Consider the following 14,690-nt stretch of genomic DNA (forward strand, 5'->3'; position numbering starts at 1 on the left):
CCCGCCTCAGGCCACGATGCATGGAACTGACCTTGTTCTACAATCATTTGTTATATAATCCTTGTCCAAGCTGACATCACGATGGGGGCAATGCCGATAAAATTGTGAAATGCCCAGATATTCAAGAGCTACCTCGGTGAGAGATTCTTTACTGCAACAAAGTAAATACGAGACCACATCCTCAAAGGCTCCACTCTTGTTCGGGGAATCGCAATACTTGCTCGTGGCCCTACAGTGCGCTGGCACCACAGCTTTGACACCTTGCGGGACTTAGTTGAGAAGTGAGTGTTTATTGATGTCCAGATGTTTTACTTGCATTCTCAAGGGCCTGTAACCAAGGGATGTGTTGGACTTCGTGGTCGCCTTTGGTGGCATAACCACCATAGATTCTCTGCTCGTTCCCGCATTGAATCGATTCATCGAAAATGTCTACGTGTACCACATGGTTTTGTGGGATGCCTTTCTCGCTTCCTTTGGAGAGGACTGGCATGCTCTTGAGTCTGCCCCTGCTGTACTTGAAAAACGTGGTAGAATCGAGAATTACTGATATACAAAATGGTCGTACTTGGGGGCCGGACTTCTACAAATGTGCCGAAGCCACGGCTCAGCTCAGAACATCATCTTCAGGCTTGATAGAAAGTAGCGTGCGGGTAAACATTGGCTAAGCAAAGGCCTGATACGGTATGACTGCCCTCGCATGCAAGTATAAAGCAAAAGGTGTCAGTTGCCCTACGTGGGTCAACTGCCGATGGGCTTCAATACAGGGTGTCATATTCATGGCCCCTCGAGTTGGAGCAATTCGCCGAAATTGGAGTCCGTGATGTGTCGCAGATCCTGTAACATGGTGTTCATCCACCTCTTCAGAAACACATAGTTGTGGAAGTATCTTTTTTTTTTCGCTCTGACTATATGGAATGAGAGAGTGATACAACTCAGCTCAAAATCTGAGATCTGATGGACAGTCGGATGGGTACAAGCGAAAGGAAGCTGGCAGCAGGCCAACAGCAGGCCGTGTAGATCATCGGGTTCAAAAGCGGTGAACACGTCACATTCTGCAACGTGGAACTATACTTGGTATTACAAATTACGCAGTTACTTATATCGAATAGTACTATCAGTCTCAGAGCTCGAGGTCTAAGTAGTCTCATCACCGCTGAAACACGCCACGAAAGCGACACAAGCTTTGACGTGCGCGCACAGCTGGCCACGTTCTTTACTCCTTCCTGGTATACCACCTGCCACCATACATGCTCTGTCTTTGGCGTAAAACATACCTGGTTCTCGCATTCTCCACATTGGCCGCTGTAGGCGTCAGCCCGAGTTCGTTTCTCGGAGACAGTCTTATAAGGCACAATCCAGTTCAGAATGTCCTTGAACACGAATCTGTTCGAGGAGACCCACTCTGTCAGCATTCGGTATGTAGTGTTTGTGTCTACGAGTCGACCTATCATTTATCTACGTGTTCCCGCTCACCAGACAACTGGTCCGATAGAAACTACCCTATGTGATTACGAGACTATAGAGAGTGTGAATGGGGAATTATATAACGCGCTCGGTGAGTTAGTGCAGATGCCATTCTTTAAGTATTTTCCAGGTACGTCCCAGGCTCAGGTAGCTTCGACCATAACTGAATCATCTATCAGGTGGACCTCTATCGCGAATGTCCTTTCTGGCAAGAGAATGGGTTCTGTATGAATAGGGAATGCGGCATCACTACTGTAGATGAGGTATCCACTTGTCCATTTCGTTCAAGTCAGCCAAACTGAGGTTCTATTCTAGAGTGAGATACCAGAAAAGTGGAGAGCGGCGGCTCTGAGCAAGATAGAATTGCCGCCCTTAGAAGAGGTAGGTTCCATGTTTTTTCTTTCTGGCTGACGTGTTCATAACTTGTACAGCGTGTCCCTCTTCCCGGATGTTACTATCGTGATTCTGATTTTTGCTTCCTCGATGATATGACAGGTGCGCATTATATCGCATTACGGCTCCCATGTATGACGATGTTCTTCCCGTAGAGGGCGAATACGTCGACCTATCTCTGGTCCCAGAGCGTTACACGGGCTACTCAGGTCCTTCAGCGCATCGGGTCTGGAAGTCAATATACGAGGAAAATTGCTTCGGCCTCTCAGAACTGAATCTGCTGACTGCTCGTTCTCCCGCACAAGTCACACTTCGTGACACCCTTACCGATGTCTTGCGAGAGCCTATTGACGGAGAGGACTTAGATGGCGAGTGTCTCGAGAAGAGAGTGTATTACAAAATTATATCAGGCTTGCACGCATCTATCTCGACTCATATCTGCATGGAATACCTTAATCAGACAACTGGAGAGATGGTATGCAGTCCGGTTCGATATCACTACTCATGGCTAATCTTCTCTGACAGGGCCCGAACCTTGAGTGCTTCGTCACGCGCGTCGCCTCCCACCCTGAGAGGCTCCAATATATTTATTTTAACAATGTGCTCCTCCTACGTGCTGTATCACGCATCGGCCCATACCTACGTGACTACGACTATTGTTCAATGTCCAAGCCCACGCCTCACGCAGAGGTGCTCGCGGAGGACGTCCAAGAGGAAGCCAGGACACTCGCGTCTCTCAGCAAGGTTATTGACATTGCAGAGCACGTTGGCAAGTTTGATGAGCGGGTGTTGTTCAGAGGCGAAAACGCGAATGTAAGCGACATCTTGAAATAATATTCATGTTCTGAAAGTTCATCTGTCTTTCTAGGTCTTAAAAGAAGAGTTCAAAAGGCATTTCCGGAATGTTTCAAGGATCATGGACTGCGTTGGATGTGACAAGTGCCGTTTATGGGGCAAAGTCCAAACTACCGGACTCGCAACCGCTCTCAAAATTCTCTTTGAGATGGATGAGACCGCCCTTGAGTAAGTAGTCAGTGCCTATCCCTTGCATGAGCTAACCTTCTTTCGTTCAGCCCGCACAAAAATCAGAATCTTCTACAGCGGTCAGAAGTCGTAGCCCTTATTAATACGCTGCATCGCTTCAGCGAGAGCTTGCAGGCCGTCGAAATCTTCCGAGATATGTGGAAGAAGACTGGCGAATCCGATGCCAACCACCTTATCGATGAGGCCGAAAAGGCTGTTGTTGGCAATGTACGTTCTCCGTTGTATCAGTATTACGACGCTCACAAGCTGTCTCAGCCACGGAAGTCACCTCCCCGTGAATCAACGTTACCCACGCAGGCATCAACGCCCACAGACTTGCCTCACCGTCATCCACCCTCTCCTTCTCCCTCTCTTCACACAGTGTCCCTGGAGACTATACAGAGGTACCTCAGACAATTAATTCAGAGGTGCAAGAGACACACGTTGTCTTACTTTGGTATCTTCTCGCAGGTATGGCAGCAGTTACACGATGCCATGTTTCCATTGCGGACAGAGCTATGATCTATGTGGACTTTTTGTTTATTCCAATACAGTATCACCTAAAACCAATGAAACAAGATATAATATCTTTACCATAAGCAACTTCACCTATCCCTTGGCCATTTAAATGGAGATGTCATTTACTAACAACTTCATAGTTCCTACGAGATGCCAGGCAACTTTCCCTTCGATATTTACCAGCGCGGAATTGTGCTTGTCGCCTAGAAAATTTTCAATATCGACCTGCCATGCTGAGAAGACCATGGGAGTCGCATACAGCCTATGGATAGGCTTATACTCAGCAGTGAGTGGTTCTATCGAAGACCCTACTTATTATGCGGCATCCATCTCAGGTTACGCACGGCCAAAGGAGGGGCTTTATCGACACCCTGTGAACCGGAATCTTACTTTCTTAGCGAGGTTTCTCCATCAAGGAAGGCATTGAGTCGAACGCAGACTTGTCGCCGTTCCCGGGTGCAGGTTCACAATAATCAGACTGATGCTCGTCAACTTTTCTCAGCCACTCCGCCTCCACAAATCCAGACCATTCAAGCGCGCCGTTCAAGGACTTCCTGGTCATTGTTTTGCCTTAGTCTAACCCCCCTAACTGACCATAGAATATCCCTTCGTTGGATAGGATATTTGATTTAGCAAAGCACCGAAAGGTGTGAGCGTCAAGCGGGATGCTTTGAATTTCCTGAGCGCGTACGTCAAAAGGTGCGGTTATGCCGTGGCTGTCGCATACCATAATTATCTACACCTCCTTATCGTCTTCTCGGTAAACCAAGAGAACTGCGGCGCATGTCAAGATGGAGTTACCTTCACGGGTCGCATTCCATGGGACTCGTATCCTGCACCCCTGACAGAGTATAATGACCGCTGCGGGGTGACGAGGACCGCTGCCCCTGCGACAGCGGTTTCACGCGCCAATATGGAACTCGCCAAGAACATTGGTAACCCTGCATAGGGAAAAGAGGCTTCTCGTCGCTCATGTTGCAATCTTCAGAGTACTGACACCTCTCGCGCGAAGTAGTCGAGATTGCCAATCTGGTACTAAATGAATGGATGGCTTTTGCGAGGCTCGAGCCGCTCTGTAACAGCCTGAACTTCGAACGTTTTGATTAAACGTTCGTTACAACCATTGAATCGTGAAGGAGTACGATGACGATATTAGTCTGTCTCATAATATCATCCTTGGCGTGTAACAAATATAATCCGAATTGCCTTCGGATGTACTTGTACTTACATACTTAGTTCCCCCAGTCCCTTCGTCACGTTCATGCCGCTCCGAGGGTTTACGACTGCCGTGTAATAATGGTTGAATGTTAGTAGGCGGTGATCAGTGGCGAATACTGAATTACTAAAACCATAATACAGGTGTCGTGCTAGAACAACTTCGACTCCAAAACACATGTTTCTGGGTTTCTTTCGGATTGATGAAACCAAGATAAAACGTACAAGATCTAATATTCTCCGAGAGTCCATTCCAAAGGCGAATGATAACGCTTAAGATGTTGCTGTCATTCGGGACTAGTATTAATGAGTCGTGACTGCCAGGTTTGCCCGGCCCTTTTTTTCTCTTTAACGACCATCTCCGAGGTTCGCTTCTGACCCCATTTTTGCCTATATAAACCCCAAGCATCCTATCAACTTTTCTCCAGCCTTTTTAGCTCCAGCCTTTTGCAGTTACTCGTCTTCGTCACTATCTTCTGGTGTCCGTCACCTTCATACTCAGAGTCTTCCGAGCTCTTTGCATGTACTCGAACCAACTCGGTAGTCCCCACAACCCCCACAGAGGCTCCAAGCACTCCTGCGCAGGCTTTCTAGCTGCTCATTGAACTCATCTTCATCGTTTACTTGGTCAAATTTTTACTCGTATATACTTACCGCAATGTCTCCCCAATCTCTCGCCACAAACTCTTCGGGTTATAACACTCCCGACTCTGAATTGGAGTCAATCGTCCCAGTTCACCCGACCGCCGTTCGTCGCCCTAACTACATCACCGTCCAGTCCGAAAACACCGTCTACACTGACAACCATATCACCGCCAAGTACCTCAACCGCGGTGCTGATGTCGTGGTCTCAGACGGCCAGTTCACTGTTGTGCCTACTGTCAAGCCCTATGAGTTCCAGACGACCCGCAAGGTTGGCAAGACTGGGTATGTTGTTTATCAGTTTGAAATGTATTACCTATCTGACGTGGACGCGCGATAGACTTATGATGATTGGTTTGGGTGGCAACAATGGCTCCACTCTCTGCGCTACCATCCTTGCAAACAGGCACCAGATGTCCTGGCACACCAAGGAGGGAATCCAGCAGCCTAACTACATTGGCTCTCTCCTCCGTGCGTCCACCGTTCGCATTGGCACTGAGCCGAGCACCGGTAAGGAAGTCCACGTCCCAATTTCTGATGTGCTTCCCATGGTACATCCCAATGACCTTGTTCTTGGTGGCTGGGATATCTCCGGCCTGCCTATGGACAAGGCGATGGAACGTGCCAAGGTGCTCGACTATGATCTTCAGCGCCAGGTCAAGCCGTATATGGCTCTGCTCGGCCGTCCTCTTCCTTCCATCTACTATCCCGACTTCATTGCTGCCAACCAGGAGGCGCGTGCGGACAATGTCGTCCCTGGCAATGACAAGCAGGCTCATCTCGAGCACATTCGGGCTGACATTCGCCGCTTCAAGGCCGATAACCAGCTTGACCGTGTCATCGTATTCTGGACTGCCAACACGGAACGTTACAGCGACATTATTCCTGGCGTCAACGACACGGTTGACAACGTCCTCGCTTCGATCAAGAACTCGCACTCGGAGGTGTCTCCCTCGACGCTCTTCGCTGTTGCTGCCATTCTCGAGGGCGAGCCATTCGTTAACGGTGCTCCTCAGAACACGTTCGTGCCTGGTGTCATTGCCTTGGCTGAGCGTGAGAAGTCTTTCATCGGCGGTGACGACCTGAAGTCTGGTCAAACGAAGCTGAAATCCGTGCTCGCGGAGTTCCTTGTGAACGCTGGTATCAAACCGCTCTCTATCGCATCGTACAACCATCTTGGTAACAACGACGGGCACAACTTGAGTGCGGAGCCCCAGTTCAAGAGTAAGGAAATCAGCAAGAGCAGCGTTGTGGATGATATGGTGGATGCCAACCGCTTGCTCTACAAGCCTCCTGCTGTGGGCGCAAAGGGCAAAGCGGCGAAAGGGGAGCACCCTGATCACATTGTTGTGATCAAGTACGTGCCTGCAGTCGGTGACTCCAAGAGGGCAATCGATGAATACTACTCTGAGATCTTCTGTGGTGGGAGACAAACCATCAATATCTTCAATGAGTGCGAGGTATGCCACGCGTTTTTAGTGTGTTATTCCTCAGATGCTCAATGTTTTTATAGGACTCTTTACTTGCGACGCCATTGATTCTCGATTTGGCTATCCTTACTGAGCTGCTTACTCGCGTCAAGTACCGCGGCGAGGGCCAGACTGATTTTGCGCCCCTTCACCCAGTCTTGTCGCTCCTGTCATACATGTGCAAGGCGCCTCTCGTCAAGCCTGGTGGGTGCCGTTTAACTCATAATCCTTCATCGCGCTCATAGACGCTCTCAGGTACCGACGTTGTTAACAGCCTTGGCAGGCAGCGTAATGCGTTGGAGAGCTTCCTGAAGGCCTGCATTGGTCTGGAAGGCAACAGCGACCTGCTCTTGGAGACTCGTATCTGGTGAACGCATACTATTTTTTCTTTGCTATCATAAGGCAGTACGCCGGGTTTCAACAACCGAATCGCTTTGTCTGGATTTTCTTCTTTACGTCATACAGATCTTCAACAGATCTCTACGTTTGAAATATTTTTTACGATTGGTGGATTTGCGATGGATTGATGTAGATAATCTGATACTCCGCCGTTGCGTTCCGTATATCGTGCAATACGATTTGAGCTTTGGTTTTCATTTTATATGCCGGTGTGACGTGGATGATGTACATCAGAAGTACCAGTAAGTACTAGTCTAGTCTGATCTTTTTGATGAGTCAACGTTCAACCATCCCCTGTGATTGGAGCCTTGAAGCTTGAGCGCTTGAGCTTCGGAGGGGTAAGTGTTCCACTCTGCATCGATCAATATGGCCTGTCCGAGAAGAGTTGACAGCTGTTGACAGTCCCCGTCCTCGTATTATTAGTATCGCTTACTCTGCATAATCTGTTGCTGGGCAATTATGTTTTGGGGGTCATCCAAATGTTATCTTGACATATGCACTGTCAAAGTAATCTTGCGGCATTCAGAGGGAAGGCTGAGCGCTGAGCGCTAAGCTTCGGAGATGCTAAGCGTTCCACCTAGCATCGATCAACGCGGCTCGGCTAATTTTAGCTCCGGAGGTCAGGAGCACCAAACAACTAACAACGAGTACATACACACTGCATGCATGAATATTAATATATTTTGCTTGGTGGACCGTGGTGGTCCAACGGCTCGCGTGGCAACACTAACGCCGCCGGCCCGCCCGAGAGTGTCCTCGTATTAGTATCGCATGCATAGTCTGTCGCAGGGCAATTATCTTTGGGGGTCATTAATATTGTTATCTTTAGCGGCATTTAGAGGTTCCTTGGTAAGTACATGGAGGCACTACTCAAAGGCACTGATCAATTTCGCGCTGGCAGTGCTATTACATAATCAGTTGAAGAGGGTGAACTTGGTGGCGACGTCGTCGCTACTCCCACGAATTCGCTAGTGTAGAAGGTAACTAACTAAATCCCACCAAAGTCGTTCACATCCCCGTCCCTTGCTCCTCGTCTTCGTCTTCGTCTATGCCATATGTAAATTCGAAGGCATGATAATACCGGACGAAGACGACCTCAAGTCAAAGGATCCTCCCGTTGCAACACCCGCCCTTCGTTATCCAGAACGAGCGGCAGGCCGTCGTCTATTTAGTCCTTTGCCCGACTATGAAACGTCGCAGGCCTTGGCCTTGAACGACTTGAACGACTCCTTGATAACATTTTACAAACCTCCTCCAAAACGGCGCTTTATTGACTCCAGGTCCTGGAGAGCTGGCATAACCGCTTTGGGCATCTATATTATCCTTTCAATCGTCATTGGTATCCCGATTATTGTCAAGGTTAGTATGACTATCTTATCTATCAATATCTTCTCAAAGTACTTCATAGAAATCCCGGAACGATGATCCGCAACCATTCCCCTACTACGCATCTAACTATGCTGATCGCCTGGACAAGAGCACTTCATCACACTACGTCACGAATATCAACAACATCTCCAGTTCCCTTGTTGAAAATGGAATCGTTTGCAACAACTGGACAGACACCAGTCAACTCGACGACGCGCAAGGTTCTGTGGTTGGAGAGTACGTCCACAACTAATCCCTTGGCGAACAATCGTGACTTTCTTTCCTTAGCGTTCAATATACTATATCATCCAATGGCCAGTTCAGCATTACGTCCAATACATCCTACACGAGTAGCATGAACGTCGTCCTGGGTGATTTGTTCGTCGGCATAAATCCCAACAGCTCCGAAATAAATACAATCATATCCATCAACATGCAAGCTTCCAGTATTGACCTCTTCGACCAGACTCTCGTTTGCTTTGCTTTGGCAACCGACATCACTGGTCTTTCCATCTACGTGTGTACTATTGTCTTTTCGCAGTGAATGTTATCTAAGGCTGACATCAAACAGACCCCCGACAACTTGACCTTCGAGGATCAATTGCTCTTCAACGTCACCCTTTTGTACCCCCAGTCACCTATACCTGCCAAAGTCGAATCTTTCGCTACCTACCTTCCTTTGTTCACACAGACATTTGACAATTTTGGTGAATATGTCGATTTCGAGAAGGTTTCTATAGAGGGCCCTGTTTCCAAAATATTTGTCGGTGTAAGTGGCCGTGCTTATTCCACATTCATTAATCTTATCTGTCTTGAAGTTGCTGGAAGCCCGCAAAATACTGGTTGAAACATCCTTGGAGTCGATTTTCGGCCAGTTTTCGGCGTCAGATACCCTCACTGTCAGCACGATACAAGCGTATGCATTTACCTTATTCTTGTTAGCATGCGATATTAATATATTTTTGTAGGCCCATCAATGCTAACATCACGCTCTTCAATGATCCAGACTCGAATTTCCCAACGTATCTTGAAGTCAATACCTGGCAATAGGTTCGTGGCCTGCAGATTCAAAGTCTTGTTTCTCGACCAATACTGTGTCTTAGCAACCTGACGGCAAACGTTACGTTGAACTCACCCAACCAAAACCCCCCCGTGCGTCCGAACTTCATCGCAAATTTGCGCACCTTTTCTGGTCAAGCCACAGCAAGTTTCGTACACGACCCGACATCGCCACCGACAGCCATAAAATTGCGCCTAGAGAACGACCTTGGTCCAGCTACTGTCACATTCGACGAGAAATATCAGGGCGTTTTCCAAGTCAATACAAAACTAGGAACCGTGGCAGTGACGCAGGGCGCCACCTCTTCTTCTGATCCGTGGGCTGTAGCTTTGGTGCGCAACTACGCACTGGAATATGTGTCTAGCACACGGGCGTATGGTTGGATAGGCTGGGGACCGCGCTCAGGGTCCTTCCTCACCGAACAACAGGGTGAAATAGTCTTGGAGACCTCGATAGCAGATTGCACCCTGTTTTTTGACGGTTGAGGTTCGCCATCTCATTCTCTCGGACGGTTCACTTGGGCTTTGGGTGGTTCACACACACACAGACTTCTCGCACTGATCTACCATACTTATGCACGTCGCTCAGTTTGGTTTAAGAGCTGTGATCTTCCGTAGGCATAGCATGTGTATTTGCTTGGTATTTGCACTACTTATTTGCACTCACTTCACTGTATATCATAATCACCTGGCAACGTAATAGAGACAGCCGGAAAGTGGCCGAACTGTATCGAGTCAAACAGAATGTCATCGGCCTCGGGCATAAGTGTGCATTCAGGGTCTACTGAGACCTAGTACATGCTTGGCAGTGTGCATCCGTTCTCGACCATCCTACTGATGTACAAGCGGGACAACCATCACCCCTTCATCATTATTGGGAGGACCCATCGTGCGCCAACAAGGCGCGCACAAGAGGCACGGACTTTCACCGAGGCGCATGTCGCCCACGATCGAATGTACGGCTGGGACTTTGCCACATGCACGACAGAGATCCTGAAGCGTCGGCGTCAGGTGAAGTGTTAACGGATAGCCTGATGGCGGATCCGAAGCGTGGGCAAGCCTGCATTATGATATTTAGGGATTTTACGCAAATTAAAACGAAACATGCATGCCTGATCTGATCGATGACGAAGAAGTGTTCGCAGTTGCCTTGATGCAGCATCCAGTAAGGTTGATGTACTCTTAGCGTGAGCGCATTGAAGGCGGTTTCGCTGGCAGAGGTCGATGCATTTTTTATTTGCGGCTGTTTTTCTTCGGGGAGTTTTTGAAAGTGGGCTATTAACTTTCTGTAGAAGGGGGAGTTAGGAATCTGTCAACGGCGGCGCGGTTCAGACCTACTCTGCGTAATCGGTGTTTTCTCTCCCGTCTCCGTAAACGAGGCCCTCGATGTAGAACAGACACCCAGAATGCTCTCCTGTCTGTTCGATGAGGTTGTAGCCAGATAGGTCACCGTTGCATCTAGCTCTTCTACTGGCATATGACTGGAGGCACATGGTATGACGCGCAGCAGATCACCCAACGTCTGTGTTGACAGTACAGCGTGTTGCGACGAGCGTGTCAGGCAGCTTGGAAGATAAGTGATGCGGTTGTATACAGTTAGCGAAATAACCGCGTCTGGATATGAAGTTGTGTCGGGGCTGAGGCTCCTGAGAGAGTCTGGGGTTGAACTGTGCGTTGCACCAACTTCTCCATGGCTAAGGGTACGGAGAACGCCTGTTCCTGTCTTCTTGGGCGTATCAAGTGCGTTATAGTCGGGATTCTTAGCAGCACGCATACATAGCGCTGACTCCAAGGTTAATCTGCACAAAGGTGAGAGAAGGGTGATATACAAGCGTAGATACATACCCCCAACATCTGAGGTTGACAGAATCAAGCTTCTCTTGCAGCTGCAGTACTCCAGGGGCAGATTCACTACCTTCTGGAGCGACAAGGCGCTTGCGCTTTCTTCCTTTGGGCGCCGGTGCATCTGCTTGACTATGCACAGATGCTACTGTAGACTTATGCTGGCGCAGCACGTGCGCTGACAAGACAGGGTTGTCCCATACTTGCTCAAGAGATGCCTTGAGCTCTGAAATGCTACGCTGATATGGAATGAGCGCTACTATGGTACGGGAGGGAGATGAGTACCTTCCAGTGACCTCTGCTTGGACAGCATTTCTATGCTCGGGAGTTAGTTGCTCCCATGAAGCATTGGTAAGAGTTCCTGACAAAAGTGCGGAGTTTGCTTCCTGTATGAACGCTGCAATATTGATGGGTTGCGATGGTGGCCCGAACTGAGAGTCAAAACCGCGGCTCATGTCGATACTGACCATTGACGGTGCAGTAGGGGACAGCAATTAATTTTAATTAGTTTACGTAAATGAAGTTCAAAAGATTAGATAAATAACATATAAATTCGAACATCTCATCCTGGTTCTACTTTGCTTGCTACCCTGAACAACCTCGGTCGCCCCTAGACAAACGCGCTGAGCTTATTCGCGATTCCGAATCATGGTATATCTGAAGGAATACATCGATCAAGGAGTGCAGACCGCATGTCCTCTACAATCAGCAGCAGACTTGGCAACGGTTCGTGTTCCCCAAGCTCCCCTCGATGATCCTGGACAGCTTTTACATGAAATCACAATCGAATTACAACCAGTCGACCCTGAACTGCCTCATTCTCCCTCCTCCGTCGATGATAACAGCGCATATAGTCGGTCCAATCTTCAAAATAGCCCCGTTAGCCCCATGTGCGCAACCTTGGTATCTCGCCGCGTTCCTAGGCGCAAGTTATTCCTCGTTGAGCGTCGCCCAGAAGGAAAGACCGTCGAAAGACGCGTTATTTCTATGCCGGATAACAAGCATATCAAATTGGACACTCAGAATGGCATGCGGGTGGTCTCCATGCCTGAGTATCTCGCGGCTGCTGTTGACCTGTCTCTGGATTCCATCGAGTCTCCTTCCGCTGGAGCATCCTTTGAATCGTTGTACCTTGAGAAACGCCATCGAGTCAGAGTCTGTCCCCCACCCTCGGACGTACCACGCACGCCTTCTCCGCCATCGTCTCCCGAGTCGATCCTCATCATCGACAGTCACGCGCAGCTTCCTGATGGATTCCTTAGAAGAAAATATTCTCAAAAGACAGCTGTGTCCTCAAACGGTTTGTGTTGACTAACAATTGCGACGCTGAGGTTCATATTTTTCTATGTAGGTTGGACAACATGGGCGAGTTCTCCTCCTCGCCCTATCCCGGCACTTCATGGCCCGCTTTCGCTGCCATATGCTCGTTGTCCATCGTAAGTGAAATCTGTGATGAATGCAAAATAACTTACCATTTTTAGGGGAGCTGAAGGAACAATTATTGAGGAGCCGGGTAACGTATCTCGAATGATATGGGGTTTAGGCAGAAACGACTCTCATCAATATCGCGGTGATAGCGAGTATACGGATGATGAAACACACCATAAAGCCTCCCCTCATCCGCAGGTTCCACCGCGAATGCAAAAGAAGCATGGGATTCAGAAACCTCCTGCTCAGGTACGAGCAGCAGCGAATGGCAAGAAGTCATTCAAAGGAGACGCTGGCGGCGGCGGAGCATCCATTCGTCACCATGACCACGAACGTCGAATTCATGGACACTCGCAGGCACCTCATCCACCGGAACCAAGAGCTGAACAAGCAATCCGCGGTCTTCCTTTCTCAGGTTCTTGGTGGTCAGAAACTGGTATCCCAACTGTTCGTGAATCAGAAACCCACGAAAGAGGCTATGGCTCGTCGCTTAACGATCAGAAACTTCTCTTGGATTTGCAGCTCGCATTTGCGCAACAGTCGCTTCAGAACACTGCACTCAATCAAGCTTACCCTGAAGGTCTTAAGCCAGTGTTTCCGGTTTCGAACTATCCTCGCGCCACCCCCACTTACCCGAAAATCTTCGTGGAACCGCGTCTCAACGAGGTGGTCAATGCAGCACAGCGTCAGTCCGCCATGGAGATTGCACAACAGTATCGTCAACGTCAGGAGTTCCGTCTCAAGCAGCAGGGTGCTCTACCCACCCCGCCAAGTTCTTCCTCTCCTCAGTGGTCTTCAAACTTTTCGCCCTACCAGTATCATTCTGTGTCTCCTGAGATGGACTTCCAAAACACCCTAGGTCTCCCTCATCACGTCCAGCAAGCACAACGCCCCTTCGTGGATGCATCCCATCAAGCCCGCAGGTTCTTGTACGATCGTCAGGACAACAATCTCGAGACTCATTTCTTCAGTGGAAGCGGCGGCGGCGGGTCTATGCTCTCGCCTCATGACAAGGGCATCCCTTCTACAGTTAATCATCATCCTTCGGATGTTTCTGGCGGTCTAGCCAACTATTTGCGCGATTTACAGGCATTATCTTCTTCAGCATTGGCTCAGCAGCCTCGTTATGCTGGTACCGCTGAACCTCATCTGGCGGCAGCAGCTCACCATCCTGTCAGTACTGGTCGTACCGTTGTCTCCGTTGCTCCTCCCTCGCCTGAGTCACCCGGGTCCCGGTCTCGCAGTATTTCCTACCAGCAACCCAGCTCTGCCCCCCTTGCGCGATTAGTGCAGCGCCGACTGTCTTCTGTACCGGAAGAGGAGCTCAGCGGTCTTGCGGATACCTCGTCTACATCTGCTTTCCAGTTTACCGATTGCCACCAGCACAGTCTCTCCTCCCGTGGCCATTCTGACGACAATGCAACACTTCGCAGGTATCACCAAGAACAACGCCTTGAGGTTCCTGCTGTCGGTCGTGTCAGAGTACCTAGCCCCGACGCAGTTGACGAGTATGGGGCGCAGCCATACTCGTTCCCTCATGGGACATCGCCCGCAAAAGTCCGTCTTCCCTCGGTACAGGAACAGGAGGAGTACGAGCGCCAAAGCCGCATACAGCCGCGACCCAAAGGAGGGAGAGCTGTGGACTCGTCCCAGCAGTTCAAAAAGAAACCACGCGGAAGGAAACTAAGGAGCGACGTGCGACCATAGTTTTCCTTGGATGGAAGAGTCTCGGCCACTTTTTACTGCCGCTTTGCGTTTGTTCTTTTTGTCCCGCATGTTTCTCAAAGTTTTCGTGTTGTCTTTTTTTTTTTTTTTTTTTTTGCGGATTACTCAGGAACGGTTTATCATAGACATCATTGGAAGCATACT

At 49.2% G+C, this 14,690-nt stretch overlaps 5 protein-coding genes across 5 annotated transcripts; 4 read left to right on the forward strand and 1 right to left on the reverse strand.

The window, feature by feature from the left end:
- Positions 1 to 1,091: 1,091 nt before the first annotated feature.
- Positions 1,092 to 3,496, forward strand: EDB91DRAFT_1146255 (uncharacterized protein). Its single transcript, XM_041319224.1, has 10 exons — positions 1,092 to 1,415; positions 1,477 to 1,589; positions 1,640 to 1,727; positions 1,780 to 1,845; positions 1,896 to 1,959; positions 2,013 to 2,332; positions 2,383 to 2,670; positions 2,726 to 2,880; positions 2,931 to 3,108; positions 3,157 to 3,496. The coding sequence occupies exons 1-10, from the start codon at positions 1,248 to 1,250 to the stop codon at positions 3,400 to 3,402; spliced, it is 1,686 nt and encodes a 561-aa protein (XP_041174809.1). The 5' UTR covers positions 1,092 to 1,247; the 3' UTR covers positions 3,403 to 3,496.
- Positions 3,497 to 4,959: 1,463 nt separating this feature from the next.
- On the forward strand, positions 4,960 to 7,326 carry EDB91DRAFT_1146259 (uncharacterized protein). The gene is made up of 4 exons (XM_041319225.1): positions 4,960 to 5,541; positions 5,597 to 6,716; positions 6,770 to 6,929; positions 6,981 to 7,326. The coding sequence occupies exons 1-4, from the start codon at positions 5,273 to 5,275 to the stop codon at positions 7,094 to 7,096; spliced, it is 1,665 nt and encodes a 554-aa protein (XP_041174810.1). The 5' UTR covers positions 4,960 to 5,272; the 3' UTR covers positions 7,097 to 7,326.
- A 515-nt stretch (positions 7,327 to 7,841) lies between these two features.
- On the forward strand, positions 7,842 to 10,293 carry EDB91DRAFT_1146264 (uncharacterized protein). Its single transcript, XM_041319226.1, has 8 exons — positions 7,842 to 7,973; positions 8,026 to 8,483; positions 8,533 to 8,729; positions 8,781 to 9,009; positions 9,064 to 9,261; positions 9,311 to 9,408; positions 9,461 to 9,514; positions 9,596 to 10,293. The coding sequence occupies exons 2-8, from the start codon at positions 8,196 to 8,198 to the stop codon at positions 10,035 to 10,037; spliced, it is 1,506 nt and encodes a 501-aa protein (XP_041174811.1). The 5' UTR covers positions 7,842 to 7,973; positions 8,026 to 8,195; the 3' UTR covers positions 10,038 to 10,293.
- A 434-nt stretch (positions 10,294 to 10,727) lies between these two features.
- Positions 10,728 to 11,946, reverse strand: EDB91DRAFT_581966 (uncharacterized protein). The gene is made up of 4 exons (XM_041327776.1): positions 11,684 to 11,946; positions 11,397 to 11,632; positions 10,890 to 11,350; positions 10,728 to 10,837 (listed from the first exon to the last, which is right to left on the reverse strand). Exons 1-4 carry the CDS (start codon positions 11,861 to 11,863, stop codon positions 10,830 to 10,832), a joined length of 885 nt encoding a protein of 294 aa, XP_041174812.1. The 5' UTR covers positions 11,864 to 11,946; the 3' UTR covers positions 10,728 to 10,829.
- Positions 11,947 to 11,975: 29 nt separating this feature from the next.
- EDB91DRAFT_1348502 (uncharacterized protein) lies at positions 11,976 to 14,642 on the forward strand. The gene is made up of 3 exons (XM_041325973.1): positions 11,976 to 12,693; positions 12,745 to 12,829; positions 12,875 to 14,642. The coding sequence occupies exons 1-3, from the start codon at positions 12,042 to 12,044 to the stop codon at positions 14,526 to 14,528; spliced, it is 2,391 nt and encodes a 796-aa protein (XP_041174813.1). The 5' UTR covers positions 11,976 to 12,041; the 3' UTR covers positions 14,529 to 14,642.
- The last annotated feature ends 48 nt before the right edge of the window (positions 14,643 to 14,690 follow it).

This window comes from Suillus paluster (assembly GCF_016628075.1).
Source record: "Suillus paluster strain FC165 chromosome Unknown EDB91scaffold_47, whole genome shotgun sequence".
NCBI lineage: Eukaryota > Fungi > Basidiomycota > Agaricomycetes > Boletales > Suillaceae > Suillus > Suillus paluster.

Coding starts and splice junctions, on each gene's coding strand:
- EDB91DRAFT_1146255 (XM_041319224.1), top strand. CDS start 1,248: ATGCTCTGTCTTTGGCGTAAAACATACCTGGTTCTCGCATTCTCCACA. Junction 1,728..1,779: donor GCATCACTACTGTAGATGAG/GTATCCACTTGT, acceptor GTTCTATTCTAG/AGTGAGATACCAGAAAAGTG. Junction 2,671..2,725: donor TCAGAGGCGAAAACGCGAAT/GTAAGCGACATC, acceptor CTGTCTTTCTAG/GTCTTAAAAGAAGAGTTCAA.
- EDB91DRAFT_1146259 (XM_041319225.1), top strand. CDS start 5,273: ATGTCTCCCCAATCTCTCGCCACAAACTCTTCGGGTTATAACACTCCC. Junction 6,717..6,769: donor ATATCTTCAATGAGTGCGAG/GTATGCCACGCG, acceptor ATGTTTTTATAG/GACTCTTTACTTGCGACGCC. Junction 6,930..6,980: donor GGCGCCTCTCGTCAAGCCTG/GTGGGTGCCGTT, acceptor AGACGCTCTCAG/GTACCGACGTTGTTAACAGC.
- EDB91DRAFT_1146264 (XM_041319226.1), top strand. CDS start 8,196: ATGATAATACCGGACGAAGACGACCTCAAGTCAAAGGATCCTCCCGTT. Junction 9,409..9,460: donor ACTGTCAGCACGATACAAGC/GTATGCATTTAC, acceptor ATATTTTTGTAG/GCCCATCAATGCTAACATCA. Junction 9,515..9,595: donor CCAGACTCGAATTTCCCAAC/GTATCTTGAAGT, acceptor ACTGTGTCTTAG/CAACCTGACGGCAAACGTTA.
- EDB91DRAFT_581966 (XM_041327776.1), bottom strand. CDS start 11,863: ATGGTCAGTATCGACATGAGCCGCGGTTTTGACTCTCAGTTCGGGCCA. Junction 11,633..11,683: donor CTGTCCAAGCAGAGGTCACT/GGAAGGTACTCA, acceptor ATTCCATATCAG/CGTAGCATTTCAGAGCTCAA. Junction 11,351..11,396: donor GTCAACCTCAGATGTTGGGG/GTATGTATCTAC, acceptor ACCTTTGTGCAG/ATTAACCTTGGAGTCAGCGC.
- EDB91DRAFT_1348502 (XM_041325973.1), top strand. CDS start 12,042: ATGGTATATCTGAAGGAATACATCGATCAAGGAGTGCAGACCGCATGT. Junction 12,694..12,744: donor GACAGCTGTGTCCTCAAACG/GTTTGTGTTGAC, acceptor TTTTCTATGTAG/GTTGGACAACATGGGCGAGT. Junction 12,830..12,874: donor CCATATGCTCGTTGTCCATC/GTAAGTGAAATC, acceptor TACCATTTTTAG/GGGAGCTGAAGGAACAATTA.